This window comes from Myotis daubentonii, chromosome 7 (genome assembly GCF_963259705.1).
Source record: "Myotis daubentonii chromosome 7, mMyoDau2.1, whole genome shotgun sequence".
NCBI classification, from domain to species: Eukaryota; Metazoa; Chordata; class Mammalia; order Chiroptera; family Vespertilionidae; genus Myotis; species Myotis daubentonii.
The window spans coordinates 90,528,204-90,547,935 of NC_081846.1; the positions used below are offsets into that span (position 1 = coordinate 90,528,204).

At 43.2% G+C, this 19,732-nt stretch overlaps 1 protein-coding gene across 1 annotated transcript in view; it reads right to left on the bottom strand.

Annotated features, from left to right (window-relative positions):
* CNTNAP5 (contactin associated protein family member 5) overlaps nucleotides 1-19,732 on the bottom strand; it is an 883,495-nt gene that overhangs the window by 410,248 nt on the left and 453,515 nt on the right. The window contains exon 8 of the mRNA XM_059704743.1: nucleotides 4,356-4,620. Within this exon, the coding sequence (XP_059560726.1) occupies nucleotides 4,356-4,620 (265 nt within the window). The remainder of the gene's footprint in view (nucleotides 1-4,355; nucleotides 4,621-19,732) is intronic.

Consider the following 19,732-nt stretch of genomic DNA (forward strand, 5'->3'; position numbering starts at 1 on the left):
CGTGGATAATACCAGCCTCCATTCTAAACATCTTCTTAAGAGCCTTTAAAACGGCAGCTATTCCCTTTTTAAAAATAGAACATGGTACCTATTGTTCAATGAACAGGTGTGGACTTGAGAGATAGAGTCCGCCAGCACACAGTACCTCAGGAGAAGCGCTAAAGAGCTGAGATTTAAAACGTTTATAGTAAGAAAGCCAGATGTTGGTCCATTAATTGGAGGTTTGCCTGAATGGCTGCTCTGAGTCCTGAAGGGGAAAAGGGCAAGGCTCGACATGCAGTGGGACTCCTTGCAGGTACCCCCCCCCCCCCCGCTCTGGTGCAGCCCCAGGTTTCCATGGGGGGTTAAGGCGCAGGGGTGACCTGAGTGGGACCAGCCGCACACTAGAGGCCAGAGGCTTTGGAAGCAGACAGACAGCCTCCTCCTAGCGGCTATGTCACTTAGTTCCCTTAGTGCTTGACTGATGTTCTTGCTATAGAATCAGCATCAAGTCTTTGGAAAAGTCTTCAGAAAGTATGTCGCACATAGAAAATAAATGTTGGGGTGTGGGAGTGTGTGTGTGCACAGGTGTGTGTTGACATGCAGATATGTATACAGCAGCCTGAGCTAAATGAGACCACAAGTCTGCCAAGATGACAAGTGCTCCCTCTGTGTCAGTTCTCCTTCACAGAAGATTCTGGAAATAAGAGTACCACCAAGTAACAGAACTGTTTTGGGAAAATTCAACTTTTGATCCTAAATAGCCTATTCTCATTAATAACCTATTGTACATTTTTCTGTAAATCTTTCCTCTAAAGCAGGATGTTTTTGCATTTGAATTATTTAAGCAATTGACAATATGAAAACATGACTATGGATGGAGGCAAGATGTAGTATAAAGACCACGCACATGGAATCTAAAGGAAAGGCCTGAGGGGGAACCCATCTTGGTCATTATAAGTTAATTCTGATTCTCAGTTTGCTCCTGTGCATGTCGGCAAACTGATACCTGCCTCATAGTGTTATGAGCAGATTTTCCATTACCTGGCAGGTGATAGCTCAAGCTCTGGCCTCAGGAGACCCATGGCATTGTTGATTCTACTCCCACGTCACCTCTGGGGACATGGTGTCCTTGGTTTCTCCTCATGTGCACATGTGTATGACTCTCAAGAAGGAAGACGACAAAAATAGAAAATAAGGGAAAATACAAGGGAGACATTGCACTGTCCTCCTTCACTTTTTGGAACGTTGTCCCCCAGAGCAACGACGTTCAGTTCCCTTCTATTTTGAGGATGCCTTTAGCTTGCACTCCTCTCCCTGGGCGCCATGCAGAAAGCTCCAAGTGACTCCGGAACCCAAGCACGTGGCACAGACTTCTGGAGCAGGAGTGGCTGGGCCAGGCGCCGGGTCCTGCCTCTCCCAGGGTCACCTGCTCATTGTGGCCGAGGCACTAGGAACACCGGGACCCTTCAGAAATAAACCTGGAGAAGCTGGATCCCTGTGCAATTGATAGAGTGTGGTGCTATTTTCCATTTCCTGTGATGTACCATGTGTCAAGGGTAGCCCATGGTCCCTCAAAAACTATTGGGGCAATGGTCATTACTTTCTAGTTTCTTATGGGAATTTTTTGTCTCTTATAAAGGCAATATTATCTCAAGTTCCAGGGAAATAAGTCTCCTCAAAAATGTAAGGGAGAGGAAAGCTGTTTCCGTTTGTTTGTATCTTTGTTTTTTATCCCCTATGTAGAAAAATGCCAGCAGACACAAAACCTTGATCCATTTCGAAGAAAGATTAAAGAAGCTCAATTTTTCCAAAATGGAGAGAAGAATCAAGCTTCTGAGACACATCTGAGGAACTCAGCACATTTTTAAAACCCCCTTCTACTCATTTCTTGAGAGAGCTCTGAAATAACTAATTATTTCCCCTTCTTTGCTGGGTGCCTGGCAGCTTGGACCAGCCACTCTCTCACTCAGAAACACGCTTTCCTGGGCTGGCATGTGCTTAATAACACCGGCCGCACCTGGGTGCTTCTGAGCAAGGGGCCGCCAGGGCTTGCACTATATTAAAACTGCATTTTTGACCTGAGGCTGACAAGTCTCTGTACTCAAACATTTTGCCGATTGGATAGAAATTGCCCAGTGCCAGTTTATGTTTTCTACTTCAAATAAGGGTAATTGAGGTTTAACTTTTATAACTGGACACATAAAATATTATGATTCTAAGTTATTAATTCATCACCATTACAGGGAATCTTATACATTTCATAAAAGTCCCGTGACTGCACACATTCACGTAGCTTTTCTGACTCTATGGAGTGAGGCCTTTTCCAGCGACAGGTCTTGAGTCAGTATGGAAAGGAGAAACATTGCGCAATAGCTTCCTGACATGCTCAGGATTCTAGACATCACAGGCTTGTGATGGAGGAATTGGTTTTATCTTCTTTTTCAGGTAGGCTCTCAGAGGGTCCCACTGACCCGTGGCTTCTACCCACCCCTGCACATTCTCTCGGCTTAGGAAGGACTAGACTTACTGACTTGGTTCTAATGAACAGAACACGGCAAAGTGGTGGGAGGCCACTTCCAGGACTGGGTTCCACATAGACCAGGCTCTGTCCTGGGTGCCCTCTCCCTCTGCCTGTGGCTCCCTCCCTCTGGGTAAGAGTGCTGTCAGCATGGGCAGCCTCTGCAGAGGCCAAGGGAAGGAGCATGCACATGACCTTCTGAACCTGCCCACAGCGCAGGAGTGAGCGTGGAAGCAGACCACCCCTAGTTGTACCTTGAGATGACTGTGCCCTTCCAGCCAGGCTCACCCAGTCAAGGAGACCTGGAGGCCTACTCTTAGACACTGAGGCATCTCACTTACAACCACTGAATCTTGCTGTAAGTTGTCATGCAGCCCTAGGTAACCAACACACTACCACTTATGTATAAGACGTTACAGTTTATCGAGGACTGAAGAGTAGTAAGGAGAAGAGATGCCTCTTTTTTTAATCCTCACCTGAGGATATTTTTCCCATTAATTTTCAGAGAGTGGAAGGCAGGGAGGAAGAGAGAGAGAAACATGGACATGACAGATACACATCCATTGGTTGCCTCCCAATCGAACCTGCAACCAAGGTATGTGCCCTTGACGGGGATCGAACCTGCGATGTTCTAATCACCAAGCCAAACCGGCCAGGGCGAGAGGTGCCTTTTGAACCTGTCTGATTCCAAGACCCAGGCATCGCTGCTATCCCCAGGGGTTGGAGGCATCTGCGACTCTCCCATAGTCTGACCTAATCTTGATTGTTAAGTAACATCCTTTACATTTTAACTTGAATTTCTCTAATTTATTTGGATCACAAAACTCACAGTCTAGCGTGGGAAGGAAGTCATTTAAATTAAATGAAAATGCAATGTTGTGCAATATCCTGGATGTGCTTTGGCCCAGGGTATGTGGGGAGGGGATCTGAATCACACTGTGTATCCAGGGGGGCTGATCAAAGGGATGCCGGCCTCATAGCATGCCTCAGCCCTAACCCAAGGCAGGGCGGGTGGTCTGACCTCCATAGGTACTCATTAACTAGGTCAGCATCTCTTGTGGCAAGTCAGAGGTGCCAGTGAGACAATAGACGGAGAAGGCGAGGAAGTCCCACCATTTTGTTGAAGAAACGGCAGAGCCAGAGTCATGTTCTCAGACGGGCTCCATGTTGCTATCCTTAGAATCGGTACCATGTCGCTGCAGACAGTGAGTGCTCTCAGATGCCAACTATTTAAGGACAATTTTAAGTCTCGTCATAGCCAGATGCCATCTGTAGCAGCACTCCCTTAATAACTTAAAAATGTATATTTAGAAATATTTTTTTTAAACTCACTAACTTTTACTTGAAATAGAATGAGGTGGCTGAAAACGTCGATGGTGGGGGGGGCATATAGCAAAGCTACAGAATGAGGTCAGACAGATTCAAGATGAAACTGGTGCCGTCGCTGGTCGCCATGTGAGCTGGGAAGTTGCTTAGCCTCCAGCCTCCAGCCTCCAGGACCCCTCGTCTGTAAAGTGAGGGCAATGCCTTACCTGAGCGAGCATGGTGACGATTCTAGGGCATAGACCCTGCCTGTGGAGACCAGCAAAGTGCTCTGTGAACTGTCTCCATTCTGCTCCATGGTGCTAGATGGGACTCTCATTCCCGCTTCCCAGCTCGAAGTGCTGAGGGACGGGGAAGTGCAGGGGCTTGCCCAGCTACAGCTGCTGCCCGTGGGGCGGACTGAGAGCTACTGTGAGCGAAGGGGCAGCCCCCAACCCTGGAGCTGGAGTCTGTACGCGTTGGTCAGAACCTCAACACATTTTTTGATTCGGCTGAATCAGAATCCGACCTAGAGGTAGTGAGCAGATGGTACCTGTGAGGATTTCCGCTGCCCGTCTTGTCGTTTTCTGAATCAGGAGCCTCAGGGTCCCGGCCTCCAGGCTCAGCAGCAGGGCCCCCGAGCCCTCAGACAGCTCTGTGGACAGAAGCAGCCCATCCTTGTTCCACGTTCGAAACTGGAAACCCACTGAGAGCCCGTCAATGTTGGGGGTGCCAGGCAGCAGCAGGTAACTGCTGCTGGAGTTGACAAATGTGATGGGAACAATTTGTGGTTCGGAGCAGGAAAAAGTGACATTGCCCTGGAAAACAATAAAAATCAAACATATAAAAGCCATTTTTTTATTCTGCAACCTGACAGCTGATATAAACCACCACCTGGAGCTGACCTTCATTTCAGGATCAGTTCACATTCAGCTGCAAGATTTTAAAGGAGAAATGTGTCAGCTTTGTTCATATACACCCCCAAGGTGGTTTCCATTCCTGGGCCAAGCTTCACGGTGCTGCCTGCAAAGGGGCCATCCAGGGCCTGGGAGGGTGGGGGATGGCAAGCGTCACTGTGTTTCAGAGAACCAGATATAAAATAATTACATCCATTCACTGAACAAATATGTATTGTAAGTCAACTATGTGCCAAGCACAAGGATCATTTTTAAAGAGATACACCTGAAAAACAGATACAATGTGGAATGTGCTAAAGGAAAGATAGACACTAGCTCTTGGTGCTTCTTATTTTTTTAAATATATTTTATTGAGTTTTTACAGAAAGGAAGGGAGAGGGATAGAGAGTTAGAAACATCAGTGAGAGAGAAATATTGATCAGCTGCCTCCTGCACACCCCCTACTGAGGATGTGCCTGCAACCAAGGTACATGCCCTTGACCGGAATCGAACCTAGGACCCTTCAGTCTGCAGGCCGATGCTCTCTCCACTGAGCCAAACTGGCTAGGGAATTCCTGGGTATTCTTAGAAGAAATCAGGACACAAGTGAAGTTTTCAACAGACAAGTGATGCTTCCTGGAGGAAGTGGGCAAGAGAGGCTGGGTGTGCCCTCAACCTTTTCAGCAAAATGCACATGGATGTGTAAAGCTTTAGAGAAATTACAAAATGGCCTTCCTGGGGAGCTACAGGGAACTTGACATTTCTAAACATTACGTGGGGCAGGGAGGGGCAGGGGCATGAGGCAGTGTTTAAAAGCCCGTTTGTGCTTGCTAATGTTATCATTCAAACTCAGAAGCAGCTGAGTGGCTTTGGCCGGATTTTTAACTCATAAAGAATGTTTTCGGAGACACAGGCAGCGGAGGGTGGAATGTTAAGTGTGCATCCACTAGAACCAGAAAGAAGAGGAAGATGATTGTCGTCTGCACAGGTGAGGAGAACGGGTCCACGGTTGCCTGCAATGACTAGAGTAAGCTTCTGCAGCGGGAAGTTACAGGGAACAGGGACGTGCCCACCTGAGCCATGTGCAGGACTCACTTCTACTAGGTGAACGAGGAGGTAGCAGGGGTGCCTTATAAATTGTAAAGAGATGTTACATTATGAAAACCATTTGGAATTTTTATCTCAAACTCCATAGCCAACCGCATGCTGTTTTCCATCCCTATCATTCTTCAATTTTAGACACAAACTAATCCCTACAACAATGCAGCAAGCTTACACAGGTGAGTGTAACGCAAGCATGTCAAACTCGCAGCCCACCGGCCGCATGCCTTGTTTATTTGGCCCGTGTTAGCCTTTAAGTTTTACATGCCTGGTGTAACACAATATTTTCATCTAAATAGTCGTAGACGCATCAAGTTCCAGGTAAATCCTTCCTCCCAAGGCCAGCTGGCCAGTGCCACTTATGCAAGAGTCAGGTATTTCCACAAGGAGAGCACCTGGCTTGGCTAGCTGCTGAGTTCAATTTCCCCGAAGGTGTCAGGTAGCGGGGTTAGATACTAGTGCACTTCTGAGTTCCAGAGCAGGTGAATGGTGCAGCGCCAAACATTTCAGAATCTGGAAACGCCTCCCTCGGTCCCAAGCTCACTCACGATTGTCTGGTATTTCTGAAACCACGCAGCAGTCTCCACACAACCTTCTACCAACAGTCTGTTTCCAGTGGTGCACTCCGCAAGCAGGCTGCCATGAGCATATCCTTGCATTAATCATGGGCTCTGGTTGCTTAGATGTTTTCTTCTCCGGAGGTTAGGTCCCCAGAAGGTAATTAATGTGTCAAAGGGTAAAGCTCCTGCTATCTATCAAGCATGCCCACTGTTCCGGCAGGAGGCGGAGCACTTCCACGCAGAGCCATCCCTTCTGCACAATAACCTCGCGTGAGTTTAAAGAATGCACCAACCGGGCTTCCAAAAGGGAGGCAATTGCACAAAAGCCCCCTCAGCAGGGACAGGGAGCCCAGCCCAGCCTACCTGACCTGAGGTGGTGGCTCTAGCTTCCACCTCTGACACCTCCCTCTTCTGTACTGGCTTCCACCATTTAAGAATCTACCCACTTGCTCATGACATTGCATTGTTGTTTCAATGTGCTTTTGTTTGATTTCTGGTGGGTTTCCATTCAAGAATGAAACTGTCCTCACTGCTGGCAGATTCATGGAGGCGGGCTCTCTTCCGGGAGAATCAAAATCACAAATGCCGCTCTAGAGGTCAGGAGAGGGCAGGAACCTTTCTTCCCCTTTTCCTTCCTGATGTCAGTCTCACCTCCTCTGGTGACCAACTCGCCAGAGCAAAGCCGTACCCCAGGTTGAGGCTGTGTAGAGGAAATGGTTGGCCAGCAGTGATAGGCTGTAGGCAGAAGCGTGGGGGTCGCAGCGATGTCCCTCCTCCCTTCTCCCTGTGGGGCCAGGGACTTTTCTCTTACCCATTAGTTCTCCTGGCTCATCCAATAATGCAAATGGCATAAAGCAGACTAGCAGCAGCCCTGGCCAGGTGGCTTGGTTGGTTGGATGGCGACCCATACACCAAAAGGCTGTGGGTCTGATTCCTTGTCAGGGCACATACCTAGGTTGTGGGTTGGATGCCAGTAGGGGTGCATGTGGGAGCCAACTGATAGATGTTTCTCTCTCTTTCCTCTCTCCCTCTAAAAGTCAATAAAACCATATGCTTGGGTGAGGATTATAAAACACACAAAACCATTGAAATTCTAATAGGAGAAAATCAAATGTATAATGCATGTGCATGGGGGATTCACATCAACATGAAAATTCTAAAACCAGTGATGCCAAATATGGTATAAATGTCATTTTGGACAAAGGGGAAAACAGGAAATGGGTTTGAGACTTCAAAGCGGAAATAGGCATTTCGTAGGTAACTGAGGAAGTGGCAAACACATTCTTGCTAGACCAGTCAGAAACAGTGGGACAGAGGGAAACCAGGCGGAGAGACTGGCCTGGACACACTCTGCCTACCACACTCAAGCCACATGCGCTCAAGTGAATAAGCTGAGGTGAGTATAATCTCCCCTCCGACCTTGCAGGTTTTTTTTATATGAGTCCCTTTAAGAAGGAAGGGGAACATGAACCAAACCAAACAAAACACTCTTCCTGAGTGCCTGGGGCTTCACTTGATTTCAGCTTGAAATACCCCCCATGCCAGGTTGGCACACTCTGAGGACACTCATTTGGGATCCCACATCCTATGGGTGTAAAATCCAGTGTTTAGCTCAATCCTAGCTATTTTCCTTGTGTCCTCTGGATTGGAAGCCATGGAAGTGGGGTCTCTGGACACTTGGGGTCCTGAGGAGCTGAGATTCTCCCATTACTTGATCAGCTCCCTTACATCTGCCTGGGAGCTCCCTGCTCAGACGCACTCCGTCCCAGTGAATGTCTAATGGGCACCAACCTTTTGTTCAACAGGCCAAGGGACTCAACATTTCATGAGGGGCATGCATGTGACACTCAAGTGTCCCTGGCTAGATTCTGGTGGCAAGGACTCCAAATACAGCCTGAGTTCCTCTCCCTGGTGAAGGGAAGCTGTGTGATGACCAACACAACCTGAAAAGGCATTGGGGTGTGTACTCGGCGTTTAGATGGCTTCCCTTCAGATTGTGCCCTCTTGTCTTCGCCCTCATGCCTGAAATGTCCAAAGCTCTGTTTTTGGAGCACCCCCTACTGTGTTCTTCAACACAGAGTCCTAGGGAGAGTAGAGGAGGAGAAGTGGAGTGGATGGGAAAAACCTTCTGTCCAATCTGACCCTGCTCTCCCAGGGATGTGAGCAATCCCAGCTCAGCTTTCCTGGAATCACTTCTAGAGACTTGGTTTCTTGTTTGTAACCTGAGGATGTTGAACGGGTGGTTCTAAGGTTCCCACTCGCTCTCTCGTTCTTTGGGTGTCTGATACTGAACACTCATATCCTTATCACCTATGTTCGCTCTGGGCGGTGAATAGGCATCTCTGAATCATTTTCATTGTCATGAGAACTGTAACCAAACATCTACATTTAAAAGACCGTATTTTATGAGTTCAGAGCATAAAGAAGGAAACTAGGCCTTTCCCTACCAATATCTTTGTAACTGCAGGGAAGAGAGCAAGAGATTCTATAAATAATGATATAAAAATAGTAAGTAAACAGAAGATAATCCTGTTTTATATTTTTTAAAAACAAAGCCTAATTTGTAAAATCAGGGTACAATAACCAATCCATTGAATATTCCTCCTTCTCTCCCCTTTTCAGAAAAAGAATAAAAAATACTTTATAATGAGAATGCCAGGTCAATGCTGAATATTCCCAGGAATTGAAGTAGCTAAAGCTTTCTTGGAGATGATAAAATGAGAGATGTCATATGTAAGACCCTTAACTGGGAGCTGGTCCATGGGCTGTGCCATGGGAATCATGAGAAAGCCATGAGTGAAGGCAGGTCCTGAGCACCACCTTCCTCCCAAACACATCCACAACAGGTTTCCACCAAACTCGAAGTTTGTCAAATGTTAAGAGAAATCCAATAAAACCCACCCCATAGTGGAGGGGACTCCTCCAAAGGAAGATGTTACAGTTAGGTGGGCAAGGAGCATCTCACAGAGAGAACTCCAAATCAATTAATTCTTTGGCATGGATCAGATGAGCTGTCAGAAATGGAGCATATCTGGTACAGAGGGGCCAATTTCAGAGATGCTGTTCTGCCTATGGACACAGTGCAGGAAACACCTTCATGGTCTGAATGTGAGTGCATGATGGATGGAATAGACTGAAATGTACTAAACAGTGTGCTAATGGTCTCCATGTTTGTCAAGCATTCCTAAGCATGGACTCCCTTATCACTTGCTCATGGGCCATGGGGAATGTTAGTCAGGTCTTAACACTGAAGAAAATGTCATAATTGACTAGACTGGAATGGGGAACCTGCAGAAGTGAGAAGAATAACATTCCCAGATGGCTTCATTACTGTCTCACGATTGAACACAAATTCAGTTGAAGTTGTGAATGTACATGGCAGACATCAGACCTTAGCAGCAAAAGTTAACTGGGTCCGAATTTCTCATCTTATCTCTTTGTTAGGGACCCACTGCCTTTTCAGATCTCTACTTACTTGCTGGTCTCCTGTTGGCTGCACACACCACAGGCTATGGCTAACAGGGCCGACACTGATGATTTGCTTATAGGTATTTTTCAGTTGTGGGCACTTTCCTCCAGTCAAGCCTTGGGCAGTGATGACAGCCACCATCTTTCTCTAGTCGTCTTGGTTTGGCAAATGCATTCCTTTGCATTCATTTCACTGCCCAAAGACACTTACTGCCTGTGATAGCAATAAAGCCACTTAGCTATTTTGTGAAAGACACCATAAAGTTATCCTCAGCTCTGCATTAGATGATAATCTGAAAATAGAGGCGCTACAGACAAAAGGCCTGTGAGGAGAATGCAAGGTCAATGGCCCTGGATGTGCAGTGGAACTTATATGCTTGGGCTGTGCAGTCTCAGACATGGGACTGGCTCCCAGGAGCTGTGTCAGTACCAGGGCTCTTGCAGCCTTGACATACTTGTTTTGCTACACCTGCTGCTCTGGTCATTGCTTCCCTGTATGACCATTAGGCAAAAGCCCTCCATATGCTTCTGATGTGTGTGTGTGGAAGGTGGTAGGGTTTGGTGTCAGCTGGAAGGGTACCTACTGATAGATCAGAAATCCATCTGACCAGTCTGGGGCCCAGGATCTTTATCCCAAGAGTCTCTCTGCTAGATATTCCCCAATAGAAAAAGAGGAGGGCATTTAAAAAGTGGATCACTCTGCTATAAAAGGACCTGAAGTCATAGATAGTGAGGAAAGAGTGAAGAAATAAAATAAATTCACTATAGTCAAGATGGTAAATTACTAAAATCAAATAGGTTGAGGCTGAGGAGACAATTTTAGTCTTTTTGTTGTTGTTGTTTAACCTGAGAAGTTTTTTTTTTTTTTTTTAATATATTTTATTGATTTTTTACAGAGAGGAAAGGAGAGAGATAGAGAGCTAGAAACATCGATGAGAGAGACATCGATCAGCTGCCTCCTGCACATCTCCTAGTAGGGATGTGCCCGCAACCCAGGTACATGCCCCTGACCGGAATCGAACCCGGGACCCTTCAGTCCGCAAGCCGACGCTCTATCCACTGAGCCAAACCGGTTTCGGCTAACCTGAGAAGTTAAGCTTTTGAATTATTCACTCCTGATTCAATGGCTGGATATATATGAAACCTCCAGATAACACCTTAATTACTCCCTGTAGGACTTAGCAAAAATTTTACATGTACTGTCTACCTGTCATGTATTCTCAAGGCTGTTTGACATCTGTGATCCAGACCACAAGTCATCTGGAGGATCACCATCTCAGGCCAATCCGGAGGCTGATAATGCTGGCCTGATTCTTCTCAAGAATATATTATTCATCCTAAGAACCCTCACTGTTTCTTTCTTCTTTGGAAAACTCTGTGTTATCACCTGGTGGTGTTTTCAATTTGCAAACCCTAATCTAGCAAAGTATCCACTCTTCTTGAGTTTGTTCAACATTAAATTAACAACAAACAGATTGAGAATAGGCCTTGACCAAAGGTAGAATTAGTTTGATTGCAGTCAGGTCAGTAGCTAGAGGAAGGGACTGCATTGGTGGGCAAGGGTGGTGCTGGATGTGCATCTAGCCTACTCCCACTGGAGTGCTCTACAGCCAACTCTTGGTACATCCCTTTCTTCAGTTGTGAGTGGAGATGATATGTCAGATATGGAGTAGCAGAAACCAAACTTTAAGGCCTCAAGAGAATGCAGCAGACCCAGCTGAAGTTCTGCTTGCCTTGACTGACTTTAGAGTCTCCTAAATGTGACATTTCCAAGAGTTATATCACTGTGCTGAGCTGTTATTTATAAAGCATTTCCATTGGGGGTGTTTTTTTTTTAATCATCATCCAGACATGGCAACTCCCTGGTGAGTGGGAGAAAAGTTAGCAGTGCAAATCTGAGCTTCAATTATGAGGCACCAAAACAAAGCCAATCAAGCATTTATAAGCTGTAGGGGAATGCTCTTGATTTAATCTAATTTGTGGGGAAAGATTTCAAAGCCAGTTCTTGATTTTCCAAATGAGTACAACCATTTCTAATTTGATTTGTCTTCAAACTAGCAGGACTGACTAGCATCTGTCAGCAAATGTAAGGGAAAGGCTGCAGTGTGAACTAAAGCTGTCTTCACAATTTACAAACTCAGGGAGAGGAGGGGACCAAAATAAATCTTTTTTTTATGTTTGTGGAGAGATAGGCTCCTTCATTCTTGAGTTGATTTATTCAACAGATTCGCATTAAGTAATTCACATGGGCCAGGCTAGGTCCTGCTGGGAAGAGTGGGAAGGACACAGCCCAAGAGACAGGCGGGCTCAACCCTTGTCCTCCTGGAGCTTGCATTGCTTCTGGACGGGGAACATGGACCTTGCCATCGCTCTGTCAGTACATGCTTGAGAGAAGTCTGTTGCTGGAACAGCATTCACCAGGAGTGAGAAAAGTGCCTTTTTGATTGATCTGTGCTTGGGGTGATAAGTAGGAAGGAGTGGGGTTGTGAGCAGGAATAGATTAAAGGGTGAGAAGACAAAAAGTGCATTTTTAAAATTTAAGGTAGACTAGATGTTTGTCATTAATCTATACAATGCAACATTTTGTTTCTGCCAAAAAAAAAAAAAGACTTCAAGGATAGAAATAATTTTCCTTGGGTTTTCATTTGTGGGACACTCAGGAGAGAAGCATCTTTAGATTGGAGGGAATGCCTACTCATTGGCCAAAACGTAGGGCGGGCTCGCAGGTGTTGCCTCACACAGCCCTCTCCTCTGACCCGCTATGAGTTGGCTGCCTACACATACCAGTAAATGGAGCTCCAATGAGAGCCACAGACCACCTTTGGCCTTAGAGACTCTCTCCGGCCTTTGCCTATCCTGGGCCTACCAACTCCCACTTCCTGCTCCTCCTGCCAGTGTGTGTCTCTGTTTCTGACTATTTTGTGCTTATTCCCTTTACATCAAAGATGAACACTCCCATATGAGTTTTTGGCTTTTGCAGAGTAGCTCCTTTTACCTAGAAATAAAATCCAGACTTTGGGAATTGGAGAATGGAAAGTCATGAAAAGTAGACCCATGATTGAAGTGATAGGCCCTTAGTTTTAAGGCACAGGATAAAGCTATAACTATATTCTAAACATTCTTTAATTTTTTCACTAAATATTGTGCAAAGCTATATAAAAATATAAATTAAGAAGCTTAAAAATATTAATAATGTTTTTTGGTACTTAACTTTCACTTCTAGAAATTTATTTTCAGGAAATAATTTGACATTGGACTATGATTTATACAATCAGCACTATTATTTGTAATAATAAAGACCTGGGTCTAAAATTGAAGAAATACTTAGATAAATTATGGTATTTCCACATGACATACTCTTTTGCCATCACTAGTAGCAATGTTTATGGTAAACATAAAATTGTTTATAATATAATACCAAATAAAGGAAACAGGATACAAATTTGCCCATATAAGTAGACCTGAATAAATAGGTAGGTATAAAGCAGAGCTAATTTGTAAAATATTGACTGTATCTGGGTAGTGGAAGTATGTCTATTTTTATTTACATAATTAATTTTTTCTCAATTTTTAATTTATTACAAAGAAGAAGGTTGGTGAAATAGCTTTCCAAGTATTTCACTTAAAAGCTTTCATTGCAATATTCAGGATTAGTAACTACTATCAAGGGCATTAGTGTGGATTATTGAGAAAAAATAGTCGTTAATCTAAGTAGGGATAGAAGCAGCTAGCTATGAAACCCTCATTTGACTATTATTTTTCAAATGGTTTCCACTTCTGAGTAATTCCATAATTGTATGTTCCCTCTACTGCAATCTTTAGTTGTGTGTCTATTCTACTCACAGCCAAGGTAACAAATCATTACAGTAGTATAAGGACAAAGGAAGACAGTATTTGTGTGTGTGTGTGTGTGTGTGTTAACTTTTTCCTTTGGAGTAAACTTTCTTTTCTAAACTACTTTGCTTGTTCCACACACAAAGCGACTGTCCACTCTATAAGCAAACATTGGTGCTATTATGACTACATTCTCTTTAGTGAGGAACAAAAGTTCTGAGATATCAAAACACAGTGTGTGCTTCTTGGTTCTTGGGTAGAGATTGGAAAAGGAGCAAATAAGTGCGAAGAGCAACTTTCACCAATTAGCCTAGAAAACTAAGTAAATTTGTAGCTCAATAATAAGTACCTTATAAAACTCAGCATTTCATTTGCATCAATAATGCTTTATAAGATGGCAAGAATTATATGTAATTATGATTATTGCTATTATCACTATATATAAACATTAAAAGTTTTTCTAATGAAAATGATTTGAAAAGATAGAGCATGCACTACATTATGTAAATTTGTGGTAATAGATAGTCTACAGCAAACCACAGAACTTACATGCATACCTGCATAACCCATTGACAAAGACAATTGCAGAGCGAAGGCCTGGGGAGAGGGGAGAAACAGGGGCTCAATCGGGGGTGGGGAGGAAGGGGCCATCTGTAATATGTTCAACAATAAAGACATTTAAAAATCTGTTTAATATAAATATAATGAAAGCCACATATCCAATTTAAAACCTTTTGGTAGTCATGAAAAAGAATTATAGAAAAAGATCTTAAGTAGATTTATGATCATTTCACTATGTATACAAATATTGAGTCATTATGTTATATATGTTATATACCTAAAAATAATGTGTTGATATAAAATTATTAAATAAGTAATTTTTTAAAAGTAAAATGAAAGATATTAACTTAACCTTAGTTTGAATATTGTTTTTTAGCTCAATACATACAAATATTATTTAAACATGCAGTCTGTATTAAAATTATTGAGATTTTTTCACCCTTATAACACATCTCAATTTGACCTAGCCACGTTTCAATGCTCAATACCCACATATGGCTTTACTACCATATAGGACAGCACAATCTAGAGCCTTGCTATAATGGTGATGTAGAATTGGGCTTTCCTACTGTGACACTGAAATAGAAATTCTATCATTTCTTATGTGAGAACTGCCATACTCTGACCTTAGTATTCAAAGAGATTTTGGCAGAGAAACCTAGTCAAGACTCAAAGTCAAATCTCCTTGCCTTTCCCAGTAGAGGAACTCCAATTTATGCTCAGCTGGGTGACCACATTTCCCCGCATGCCCTGCAGGTATTAGTGGCCAGGTGACTGGGTCTGGCCCGTGAGGTAAGGCAGGGCAGAAACATTGCGTGGGCTTCCTGGGAGGCTCCCTGAGGGGCGCTCTCTCATCAGGCAGGACACTGCTTTAGCCTTCTCTCCTTTTGCTCTTCTGTAGCTGTGCATGTGGATGGAAGGCCCATGGTTCTGGAAGCCTGTGGTTCCTTCAGGGTGAAGCAACAGGGTAAGAATGGCCAACCATAAGGATCCAAGCATCAGAGTCCCTAACAACTTCAAGGCCAATCCCTATGTTTTATTTTGTTTGTTTGTTTGGGGGAGGGAGGTTTACAAATGAATGTGTCTTATGCTTTATTGAGAGAGCATGTTTCTAAAAAAGTATTAAATATATTTGCCAGTTAAAGAACTTATGTTTCTAGAGGTTATGAAATATATTCATATTTTTACCAGTCTAAAGGAAGCTAATTTCTTATTTTTATTATTATTTTTTTTTACTAAGCATGAAGGTTTCTAATGATTGAAATTTCTAATTAAGATGAAATGAAATTAATGTATGTTTTGGGTAAAAGAGGGTATAAATTATGGAAATGCTATTTTTGAGGGAATTACAACAAAAGTTGTAGAAGGCTTATGAAATGGAATCTTGAGAAAGAAAATTTCATGGGTGATAAGGTGAATAAGATGAGAATGAATTTAATTAAGTGAATTTAAATATCAAAAGTAAGGTCATGCAAAATTAGAGTTTGGTTTCCTCTTTCCCTATTAAAGGGACAATTTTCCTGTACTGATTGGTTTACTCATAATAAGATTATATAAAGTTTTCTGCCTAGGAAGCAAAGATTCTGTTTTTTACCAATATAATTTTCTGTGCTTTATGTTGTCGTAATCAGGTCCCTGACTACTAGGAAAACTGAATTGCCTCAATAGTAAAAACTAGTTTTGATAACAAATAATGCAACCTTTTGTATTTGTCTTTTGAAATCTTTTATTGTCACTTTAGTTAAGTGACTAATTAAATATTGTTTCATAATGATCTGTGATCTTGTTAGTCAAATGTCCAAACCTTGTAATATGTTTGACAAATTTCTCAAAATTCAAAATTCAAGGAAAGTGACCTGGAATGCCTCAAAAGTTTAGTTTTTTTTTTGTTCTTATAAAAGAGAAATATTAAACTACTTAGGTGTATTTGGTGCATTAAATTGCATAGGCAGCATTGTAAAATAAATGATGAAAAACTTCCAGGGTACCTATATAATAAAAACCTAATATGCTAACTGTCTGGTCATCTGGTTGGCCGTTCAACCAATCAAAGGGTAATATGCTAATGGTATGCTAAGGCCACTCAACTGCTTGCTATGACGTGCACTGACAACCAGAGGGAAGAGTCTCTGACCAGTAGGTTAGCTTGCTGCTGGGGTCTGGCCAATCTGGACTGAGCAAGATGGGCCGGACATACCCTGGAACCCTCCCGTGGTCCCTCCCCGGCTGGCCAACCTCCCACATCTCTCTCTGACCTCATTCATGCACCAATGGGGTCCCTCAGCCTGGCCTGCACCCTCTTGCAATCCAGGAACCCTTGGGGGATGTTGGAGAGCCAGTTTCTGCCCAACCCCGCAGGCCAGGCTAAGGAACCACACAGATGCATGGATTCATGCATCGGGCCTCTAGTATTACTACATGGGTAATACTATCAGTATATGTTGCAAAAATCATATGAAATTTCTGATACGTCCTGATATAATATTTTCAATTGCAATTATAGTTATCTCAGAATGTTGTGATAAAGAAAAGCAAATTTTTTTAAAAAAATTTCATTGTATTTAAACCTTTAACCATGTCATTCTAAGGTGTTTTTGTTTTGTCATTTAAAGATAGTTCTTGTTTTGCTTTGGTGTTTTTGCAAATATGTTTCATCTTTAGAAGGATTCACTGAGGGGTCTCTGACTTATTCTAAAATACAGGTTTCTGATAAACTTTCAGATCATACCTATAAACTGATGAAGATTTGCCAAACTCTAAGAAAAACTGGATTCATAAAACTGGTAACAGGAGATAAAGATAAATAAGAATTAATTGCATGAGACTGAATGAATTGATGAAGAAGATTATAATTTTTAAGACTTTTTGTTTAAAACATTTGATTGATTTTTCTCCTTTTATTTTCCATATATAAGGAAACATGTTTCTCCTAAACTACATATGACTTAGAGAAATTCAATAAATTATACCTTTTTAAGCAGAATTAAAACATTTATCATTTTCTCCCTACCTTATCCCTCCAGAATTTAAAAACTCAGTAAGTATTATTTTCATAGTAATCTGGTCATTTGCCTAAGTTTAATAATAATCTATTTGCAATATGACATAAACAGAAACTGTTATATTAACAAAACTTTTGCTTGAATGTCATGTTTGAGAGGAGCATTCATGCTCTGAAGAAACAAGAATGACTATGAAAGGCCTTGGAAAACAATAATAGCCTTACCAGGTGAGTAAAGAAGTCATCCTCTGGCAGGCATAGAAATATCACAATATCTTGGGGAACTTGTGAAGAGAAAAATTGACCCAAATCTAAAGGTACTCTAGGCAAAGTCTGACATCAGAAATGTTCTCCACTGTCAATGACTCAGGCTCAAAAGCTGTTTATAATCTGCTCTAAACATTAACCTTTTTTTATTGTCTAAAGTTTTACATATGTCTCCTTTATCCTCAATTGACTAGCCCCGCCCCCAGCCATTCCCACCCCGGGCAAGCCCCCACTGCCCCAGCGTCTGTGTCCATTGGTTATGCTAATATGCATGCATACGAGTCCTTTGATTGCTCTCTATTTGTTTTGTCTTAATATTTTTGTTGATTTTTAGAGACAGAGAGAGGGAGAGGGAGAGAGGCATAGAAACATCAATGATGAAAGAAAATCATTGATCATCATTGATTGACCACCTCTTGCACGCCCCCTATTTGGGATTGAGTCCACAACCCAGGCATGTGTCTTTGACTGGAATCAAACCCAGGATCTTTCAGTCCACAGGCCCATGCTCTATCCATTGAGCCAGACTGGCTAGGGCTAACATTTGTTTTTATCTTGTTTCCACAAAAATGCCTCCTACTGAGCACCTGATTGCTTACTTGCATAATATAAGCTAGGAGCCCACCTGCATCATTCCCCCAGAAGTGAGACACAATGGTGAACTGAGCAATCTACCCATTTATCTTCCGGATCAGAAACTTCTTATTCAAACTTGAAAAGGCAAGACTAAAGGGGAGTAGAATTTGCCACCCCATCATATGCCTTTTGAGATATTGACTTTAATCTGGTTATTAAGAAGCAAGAAACTAGAAAAAACCTTGACACCCCCCCTCCCCACCACCACCACCTGCCTAAAGAGATTCAGGTAGAAGAACCTGCTTCAGGAAGGAAGCAGCCCCGCATACTCCCTTCAGCGCATGTGAACCGCATGCAGATGGGAGAATCCAGCAGCGTCGGTACCCTCCGTGGCCATGGGTCCTGGCGGCCAGCGGGACTGTCGACCACATGTTGGCTCTTTCTCACCTGCCTGGGCATTGCCTGTTTCCCTTTGAGGTCCCAGCCCCACCTCCCTCTCTGTAGTCCAGGATGGCACATGAGCCTCATGGCCAGTGTGTTCTGGAGTTTCCTTTCCTCGTGTAACCCCGTGTGTACACATGTGGTAACTTTGGACATTTCCTCCTGTTAAGCTGTCTCATGTTAATTTCATGATTAAACCATCAAAAAATAAAACTTAGAAAGACCAGAGGAAAATTATTTTTGCACCTCTGCAATAGGTAGCTGATACTAGCAAAGTAAGTGGTCTCCAGATAATAAAATTTGAAGTGAGTATTATGGGCTGAATATTGAAGCACTAGCCCCTCATATCTATGAATGAGGCCATATTTGGAGATGGGGACATTACAGGGGTGATTATGACAAAATGAGGCCATCACAGTGGGCCTTCCAAACCAATCTGACTGGTGTCCAGATAAGAAAAGGAAATGTGGACACACAATATTTAAAGATATTCCTTTAAAAATGAAGACTGAAAACATATATTTTTATAATATTGTGGTAGGCTTTGTTGAGAAAGCGGGTACTTTTTTTCTTTCTACTTTTCTGTGTTTACCAAAATTTCCTGTACTGTGTAAACATCAATTTTTAATGGAAATGAGAATTGTACATTATTTTCAAAATACTTCTGGGTTCATCCATTGGTTGCTTAGTTATATGACTGAGAGGGCTGGGGTTCCTGTGTTTTCCCAGAGCAGCGTTTGCCCTGATCACCTCCTGGCTCTCCGAAACACAGGGCCACCGCTTCCTACAGGGGGTGTGAGGGCTGCAGGACATCTGTCCTTAGCCCCCAAAATCAGACAACACAGCACAGAAAGCCAATCCCTCATTATCACACTTAGGTTTATGGGTAAAAACATGAAGAAAAGATCCTTAGATTGTCCTACTTCCTTTCGGTGCTCATCACACTGAATTAAAAGTCTGATACATTCACATGCTTCCCAGTTTACTAAAAGCATGTGGAATGGGTTGTTACTCTTGTTTCCAGGGTGAAGAATTATATTTGCCCAGGCATGTGGAATGAGGAACACGCATCCAAGGCTGCCTAGAAAACTGGGGCATCTGCTGGTGCAGCCGGAGCCCCACTTGCCTCGGGGAGCTGGCACTGAGCGGTCCTTTCTCGGTGCGATCCTCAGCTGTGGCTGCCGCAGCAATCTTCACAGAACTCTGTGCTCGCAGGCCTTCACCG